Source organism: Phaethon lepturus, unplaced genomic scaffold (assembly GCF_000687285.1).
Source record: "Phaethon lepturus isolate BGI_N335 unplaced genomic scaffold, ASM68728v1 scaffold5471, whole genome shotgun sequence".
NCBI lineage: Eukaryota > Metazoa > Chordata > Aves > Phaethontiformes > Phaethontidae > Phaethon > Phaethon lepturus.
This window is the reverse complement of record NW_010518327.1, coordinates 1-9100: the sequence shown is the minus strand read 5'-3', so window position 1 is coordinate 9100 and position 9100 is coordinate 1. Positions and strand designations below refer to the sequence as shown.

The 9100-nt window shown below is 40.5% G+C and overlaps 1 protein-coding gene across 1 annotated transcript in view; it reads right to left on the bottom strand.

Annotated features, from left to right (window-relative positions):
• Positions 1-8672, bottom strand: part of LOC104628183 — a 21658-nt gene extending 12986 nt beyond the window's left edge. The window contains exon 1 of the mRNA XM_010296687.1: positions 8564-8672. Within this exon, the coding sequence (XP_010294989.1) occupies positions 8564-8672 (109 nt within the window). The remainder of the gene's footprint in view (positions 1-8563) is intronic.
• Between the last annotated feature and the right edge of the window lie 428 nt (positions 8673-9100).

The following is a 9100-nucleotide window of genomic DNA, read 5'->3' as shown; positions in this document are numbered from 1 at the left end:
CTACACTCCCTTTCCTTCAGATTTCTCTTTTCTCTTCTTCTTGGTCGTTATAAAGGCTGATCATTATAAAATCTCTCTGTATATAAAGACATGTACTTTCCGCAGCAGTGACTGAAGTCTCTAAAACATTTCTTAGAAATTCTGCTGGCAAACTCCACTGTGCCAGTACCGTACAGGAGCATAAAGTTTATCAGAAAATTTCAGCTCCCAGGCAAAGGTATTTTGTGGTTCCAAATGTTGAGTTGTCAGACCATTATCTGGAATTTAACACAGTCATCATTCCACACAGGTTTCACTAAAACTTTAGGTGGTATGAGCTGAGTTTACTACAGGGTGGGCAGAGGATGGGGTATCAAGAGAGTTTCATCAGGTCACTTCAGCGTATCTTTCCTCTAATCGGGTAAGAAAAAAAAAATCTAAATTAAAACCGTAATTCAGGGCCTTTCTACTTACCATTTTTCCTCAATATATAAAAAGAAAGGTATTGTCCACATCACAGCCTAATGGGCTTCACATCTCCTATGGCAAATGCATTCCTCTTAAAGCATATGAAAAATGATCTATGTGCTATTTCAGTGAGACGACATATTTAAGATGGTGTCAGCCTTTCTGTTAGAAACACTATTTTTCACATCTTTACAACCTGCCCATAAAAATGTGCTTCTGACAAGAAATTCAGCAGAATGTCCCACCCCTGCAAGAAAGACATAGTTTTTCCCACTTTATCCAATTCTTACCAGTAATTTTGTCTTTGCAATGGCTGAGCAGGACAAATACAGCCTGGGCATCAGTCTCAACCACGTGTCTCTCCCATCTACGTTCAACTGATCAGATACTTCCCCAGCTACAGCTGGTGCATTCCTGAAATATGTATGAACAGGGCAGAATACATCTTCTCATCCTGAGATCCGATTAATGATGGGAACAATTCAAATTGTTATGATTGCTTAGGCCACAAGAGGCCCTGTTGCTCTGGCCACCACAGAAAGCCAGTAAAATAGAGTTTGCTCCAGAGAGTTTGTAGCCTAATTGAACAGAGCAGGCAGACAAAGAGTAGGAGAAAGGAAATAATATTATCCATCCCCCTTTTATACAGAAATAACTGAAATGCTCCGACCGTGAAATCCTGGCACCATGGTAGTCAAATAGGTAGCAAAAATTCTGTTAATGTGAACAGGGTCAGCATTCACGCAGACTGGCTTTGTTAAGATCAGACTAGAAGAAAAATCTGCCTTTAAAGTCTATGCATTTAAATGGCTGAGTTTTTCTGATCTGACATTAAGTTAATCATTGTTAAAGAACACATAAATGACACTTGTCTATTACAAATTTTTTCTGATTTAGGGATACAGCAGCTTGTAAAGATCAGTTTGTTGATGTAATTTCATGTTCTTTATGTAAAATGCTTACTTAGCGTCAGCTTGAGACTTACCACTAGGTCGATGACACCAGTAAAATCAGATCTAAAAACTTAACATTATAGTGATAGCAGAAAGTTAATTTCTATATTGATCTTACCTAGTTTGACTGTATCCAGGAACCCATGGCATTCATGTTGGATGAATCAGAGAGAGAGAATTTCTTTGAGTATTTCATTAGTATAATCTCTGTGGATATTCATAGGAAGCACTAGAAAAGGAACACTATATTAAACGCTTATACACTCATCTGTGTTTCAGCAGATAAGCAGGCACACTTGCATAAACTAACTGCTTATTTTTCTGAGTTACCTAGGCAACAAATTTCTTTTTGTCCTGCCCATTCAGGATTCCAGTAAACTATTTGACTCCCACTGGTAGGACTTGGAGAGCATTCATGGGGAAAAGCCAAATACAGCAGAATGAAGTCTTGGATAGAAGAAGAGCAGAGTTAGTTAAACATTTCATCAGGGTTACCGGACAAAAAGGAATCAACAACTAGCTGCATAAATAATTGAAGTGAAAACTATGTATGTCTGGTTTTCTAAGGTGCTATAAACCCATGAATTCCAAGAGGGTTGGAGGGGCTGTAACCAAGCAACAAGTACTGAAACTTGGACTTCCTTTCTGGAAAAACAATGGGCTTGCAAGTCATAATGGCAATATCTGGCACTGAAGACTGAGTCTTTCCATTTATTTTATGGTCTTTGGATCAAGCCATAAAAAGAGATGTTTATGGAATGAAGAATGGCATTTTTATTTGGTTTAGGAGAGACTTATTTCAGTATCAAATCTGACTTTTCTAATAAAATGTAAGTCAACAATTTCTGGATGAAGTAGACTTTTTCTGACACTAAAGAAGGATCACATATAAGTAACGTTTTGAAATTTTTTCCCCAAAAGATTCTTTTCAAAAAAATAATGGACATAACGTGACTTCTCTTGCAACTCATCTGTGGGTGCACAGAAGGGAAAAAATCATATCCCAAGTGAAGTCGGTGGCATGCAGCACTCCTGTTGATTGATGAGCAATAATGATTTCTCCCATTATATGTCTCCCTGAGATGAGACATATCTCCCCCTTCACCTTAAAACATGGCTTTTTATATTGAACAAAAGTATTGCATCCCTAATCCACACATGCACATAAGCTTACGCTCAACTTCTTAGCCCTTAAGAGTAATGCAATGGCATTACTCTTCAGCTGGAGCAGAATCAAACTTGTATGTGCATACAGAAAAAAACAAAAGGTACCTGCCAGGTATCTGCCAGATTTTTCACAAGAGATTGAACTGAGCATTCTTTTACAGAGGTCATGGTTTAGAGCTCATTGAAATTGATAGGCAAACTGCCATCCATTTTAATGAGCTTTCTGCCAGTCTTAACTCACCCGAATGCCATTTCTGTCTAATTCTCAAAATTTGAAACATCTTATCCAAAGCTGCCAAAACGAACAAGATCAGACATTTGATGAAGCCACCCAAAGATGAAAACTCTGATTTGAGGGCAGTCTCATTTGCCTCCATCCACATCTTTATTATGAATCTCATGTTTCATCTTTTCATATATTAGTTGTTAATAATTCTCAATGGAATACAACATTCATTAAGCACTTCCTAATTTATTGAACATAAGTTTCATCAGGTAATTTTAATCACATGAAAATCATTCTAAATTAATTTTGATAAACAATTTCCTGTTGCAGTCTTGTAAGCTTCCTTTTACACTGTGTCATTTGAAGCAGTATCTCTGGTTATTCTCCTGTCGAACTTTCAGCATTGCAGATGCCACCGTATTTCCATAAATTGTTGTATTTATTTATGTAACTGCTGCCAACTGCTAAAGAGTTGTTTCCTTTTTTGTGGAAAATTGATTACCTGAATTAAATTGAAAAAATGGTTTCACTTCATCCATCAAAAGCCTGCCTTCCTGAAACTCAGATCTTGCAAATATGGGAATACTTAGGAGTCACTAGAGCAGTCCTTCAATAAACTGGCTTTACGAAGTTGTCATATGTTAGATATTTAAGATAAATAGGCGTAATCTCTTTAAATACGGAAAGGGAAAACTTCTCACAATATATTTGACTCATTCAGTCTGCCATTATCAATAGCAGCAGTTCTCAAATTTTTTGTATTGGACAGCCTTTCCTCTTGTCCAAAATACTTTGCACCTTTCCCTCCTTTTCTCCCCAGTACCCTTCTGTCTCACGTGTACATCTCTTCCATTCATATACTGAAATATGTTTAGTCGTGTGCATGCACACACAACATACTAAACTCCACCTGCACCGCAAACTCGTTTTACATGCATATTTACAGATATGCATCTTTGTACATGTATAGGTATTTGTGTGTGTGTGTGCACGCTTGTGTGCACGTTTACCCACACATACATACACGTGTATCTAATGTGCCAAGACAGGCAGGGGAACAGAGTGTAAGTATTCTTATACGGATGAAAATGTCATGGAAGGCCACTGAACGTCAGGACAAATGTGCTTTAACACACACCTACGCTCTTTCAGAGATCTCTCCATTCTTACTTTTGTTTCAATGATACAACATGTTTTACTGAACTACATCACTGGTTGATGTTACTCCATTGCTGGGCCAAGATGGTAAAAACTACGCAGCTCTACATACGGTAAGAAAGGAGTGAAAGAACAGGAAAGCATGCAATAGCAGTACAGTTGAATGACAAACATAATTTGGTTGTTTAAAATTCAGAGATACCTGCCCCCATTGGAACCAAAGAAGGAATTGAGAACTATGAATGTGTATTTACAGGCAGAACTTGTTCCTGACATCTCTGATTTTTGTTATCTCTATTCTTTCCCTGAGTCTTATTGCCAAAAAAAGAAAAGTAGTTCAAATGAATGTTGTTATTCACTGTCTGCAAGGATAATAAAGAAGTTCTCTAGATGAAAACAGAGAGCAGGGCCTCCTATGATCATGGGGGAAAGAAGAGAAGCATTATGAGGAGAATCATCTATTTTTATTAAAGGTGTTTGTTCATGCAGCTTTTGTCAGGAAGTCCAAATAATTTGGTCCCACTTGCTTTCAGTTTGAAAAAACAGCAGCCTTGTGTTACAAGAAAGGAGAAACAGCCTCGTTTCTCTCCAGTCCTTCTTTTATAGGAAGGAGACAGATGCGCTCTAGTTGTCCACAATTCCTGAATTTAAAGCCAGAAACTGGCATGTCCTGCCAAAAGAAATTAAGTGTAGTAAAAATGTGTTTCTGGTCAAAGTCAGAGACTGCATTTGCTGTATCACAGAATAGGCATCCTGAGGGCTACACGATGTTCTCCTTTCAGCAGTACTGGGGGTACTTAAGCATTTTTGGGACTGATTTTCCATTGCTTTGACCCTCAGCTAAGTATTTGTACCTGCTGCTACGCAGGTGTGAGTGTTGGCCTCACCAAACCGGAATTTCTGAATAACAAGCATTTTGCGTTAACAAGGCACAGATATAAATCTCTATTTTAAATCAGGCCTACCGACTTCAGTAGAGAAAGCATTCTTGACTCATATATATTCAAAAGACAAGAAGACCTTAAAGTATCTCCAGCTGGATGATGCACCTTCCCCTTACTCTACACAACACTGTCTTTCCACCCAAGTTCTGGTACTGTAGGACACCAAATCTGTTGGCAGGACTTCCCAGAGCATGTGTTTGTAATCACTGATAAGGGGAGTGCACCATCAATATGTGTTAGTCTTTCCTGCCAACTGATTAGTTTCAATCAGGGTCCAGTACAAGCAATCCCCTGGCTTGAAGCAGAATGACTTCATCCAGTACTTCTCCCTGCTTTAGCTGATTTCATCCAAAATGTCCTCTGAAGACAAATCTAGGTTTTTTTCATAGCTTTGTTCTCCCCTCTTTACATTTTGCTTTAACAGAGATGAGGTGATATAAGCCGCAGCTTTTCTGTAAGGGGAAAAAAAAATTAAAACCCATACTATTCAGATCCATCCTGACCTTTGGACTTCAAAGGGACTAAGTCCACTGCTGGCCTAAAGAGGGGTTAGGAAAGTGCTGTTAAAACTACTTTATGTCATATATTCTCCAATCACAGACCTGCCAGGCCACTGAACTAGTCTCAAACATAAACTAAACCCATCTTTCAGCTGCTCCACTTTGCTTACTCTGCCAGTTCCATGCTGTATTCCAGCAGTTGGGAAATAATGAGTTCTCTTTTCTCCTTGACTCACACTGGGGGAAGAAGGGGGTCCCGTCTTCATCAGGAAACATTATGTGCTGTTGTTGTTTCTCCAGGCAAACAGATCTTAGTAAAAAACTAAGTGACCAGATGCAATTCTCTGAATTAAGGTAGTTCAATATTTCTACTGATACTTGTACTTTAATGTCTTCTTTCAGACCTTACAGTTTTTGCAGATGAATTGTGAAAGATCAGCAGCTGAGCTTCAGTAGTATTCCTCCTCATTTTGCATGCTGCCTTTGCTGTTTTGTAGAGCTATTGAATACAAAATGAAGCTGCAAGAGTGTTGCTCTATAGCTAGCAAAGCATGAAGTACTTCTTTCTACAGCTGTGGAGTACATCCAGAATATTCATAACAGTGTCACAGGAGGTGGGATTCAATATGTGACTTTTAGTGTGCTATTGTGTGACACCAAATGATTAATGCTCACAGCAAAACACAAGCTGGTTTAAATAAACAAAATTAAATATATTTTTATGATTATAGAAATCATGTGTTACATCTCTGAGGGAATATCAGTTGCAGCTGCCAAATGCTTCATATTTGTTGGCTTTTTAAATTCTTTGATTGTTCACTGGATTTTCCTACCACATTAATCCATTGATACTTTGGCCCAACAAGGCGAGTCAGTGATTTGGACAGTAGCTTGGGACACAGTGCGTAACTGCACATCAGTCTCCATCTTGTTGTACAATCAGCAATTTACAGCACCATATTGTTCCCGTTTTCAGCCTTAGAAAGCCATCCCGAGAGCTTAAAAGGGCGAAGACCTTAACCCAGTGCCAGTCTCGCACGAGTCTTCCTTCCCTGCCCCAAGGGCATTAGACAAACTGTACTTGTTGGTCACTCAGCATGAGGGTTACTGTTCTGACAACGTTATTTTCTGTAGAGTCGCTTGGGCTACAGTCAAATGGGTGGATCAGAGACCAGTTCTGAGTCCAGTGTGTGCCCTGGCAGTGTTCCAGCTGCATACTGGAGCAAAACCATATGATTCAAACCACCATCTCTTGGCATCTTCCTCTCCTCGGGAAGGAAATGCAGGCATGCAAACCACTAGACCGTATCACATGCCAGTCAGGTCCTCTCTTCGGTGATCACAGGCAGAGTCGTCGAGGGGAAGCCAAAAGGAGTACCAGCGTCACAGCAGAGGCAGTGCCACCATCTCTCTTCAGATCCCAGATCTTAGCTGAAAAGCAGGTAAAAGAGCATTTTCCTACACAACAGCCTTGCCCCATGTGAAGTAAAATTTTAACCTGCAAGGTTCTAGGTAAGTTCTGAGATGGAGGACGGGAGCAAAGACTGTGATTTTATAGCCCTCTACCAACGGTGTTGGGGAAAACCGAGTCCCAACTGCCGTGTCTGTGCAGGTTTAGAGTGTTACAGCAGCCAGAAGTCACCAGCGGCATTACTGCCATACTTACAATGGCATCACACAAAAAAGAACAAGACTATCATAGATCCCCTTCAGTTTATTAGGAGACTGTGTCTTCCACATGTTTGCACTGAATGTGAACACACCTGCAGAATGAATAATCTCCAAGTGCCATTTAAAAAAAAGGCTTTGTACAGAAAATGTAAAAAATAAGCAAGGCTTTACAGCATGAGAGATATAAATATAAAACATGCTTTCCACTTGAAAACCTTTGGTTTTGGAGTCATCAGGATGTGTTTTCTGTGGAAACAGCAAATACTTCGATCTGCCTTTTTCTTGAATACTGTTCAGATTATCATGCTTACAATGAAGGGTGGAAAATGGGCTGCCAGATGGTTAATGGCCCTTCTGAAAAATAGCTTTCTATGTTGCTTTTTGGGAGTCACTTGTCATGGAACTATCATAATATAATCTCTGTGCTCTTGTCATTCATAGAAGGAAGCATATTTTAAGCAGGTGTTATCAAGGCTAAGAGGTCCTGAATTAAGTTGTCTTAAAGATACTTAGCGCACTGCCAATAAATCTACTAACAAGTTGCTGCATCTAGAAAATACACGCAAAGTAACAGAGAGGCAGCATATAAGGGAATGAGTTCTTCCAGCTCCTCAAATGAGGGTCCTGGCTCCTCTTCAGGGCCCTCTGTGTTGACGGTGGCTGGGTGGCTGGTGAGCTTTGCCACTGCCCATCATGTTAAAACACTGATATCCCTTTATTTCCCCAGGAGTCTCTGCCTTCATCTGTCTACCCATATTTAACTTGTGAATTCTCTGTGCAACCATTGTAGGCAGAGGAATATGCTGCCAACAGTCTCAAGAGGCCTGAATTCCTCTCATTTAACTTCAGGGACCTAAAGACAGGAACCTAGCCAAGCTGGGCTCCCTAAACAGTTACTGAGAGATGGGAGAGGAGCGAGCAACCTTTTTATTCCTTTATAGGCATCCTGCACCAAGGAAAAGTCCTCCAGCCTCTAAACCAAGAGGCACAGAGTGGTTTGATTATTTAGTACTGCATTATCTTGTGGCTTCATGCAAAGATACTTAGGTTTTGCTGACTTATTACAACATAATAGTAAAACAGCAACAGTATTTGTGATTCTCATAGTATGTCCACATTTAATGAAGCGCATCTACATGTGCACACACACAAAATACACCTTTATAAATTCTACATCTTAGAATAGAATAGACTAGAACAGAACAGACTATTTCAGTTCGAAGGGATGACCTTCAATGACAATCATCTAGTCCACTGCCTGGCCAATTCAGGGCTGACCAAGTTAAAGCATGTTATTAAGGGCATTGTCCTAATGCCTTTCAAACACTGACAGGCTTGAGGCATTGACCACCTCTCTAGGAAGGCTGTTCCAGTGTTTTACTACCCTCTCAGTAAAGAAATGCTTCCTAATGTCCAGTCTAAGCCTCCCTGGCAGAGCTTTGAACCATTCCCCCACGTCCTGTCGCTGGCTATCAGGGAGAAGAAACCAGCACCTACCTCTCCACGTCCCCTCCTCAGGAAGTAGAGAGAAATGAAGGTCATCACTCAGCCTCCTTTTCTCCACACCAGCCAAGCCCAAAATCCTCAGCCGCTCCTCATTGGCCATTCCTTCCAGCCCTGTCACCAGCTTTGTTGCCCTCCTCTGGACGCATTCAAGGACCTTCACATCCATCTTAAATGGTGGGCCTCACAACTGCACATGGTATTCAAGGTGAGGCCACATCAACACTGAATACAGCGGGATAATCACTTCTTTTGACCAGTTATGTTGTGTTTGATGCACCCCAGCATGCGGTTTGCCTACTTGGCTGCCGTTGAGCCTGCTGACGACCAGGACCCCCAGAGTCCTTTCTGCAGGGCTGCTCTCCAGCCACTCCTCTCCCAATTTATACTCGTGCCTGGCATTACTCTGTCTTAGATGCAGAATCCAGCATTTTGACTTGTTAAATTTCATCCCATTAATGATATCCCAATGCTCCAATCTGTGTAGATCCCTCTGCAAGCCCTCTTGTCCCTCAAGAGAGTCAACAGCAC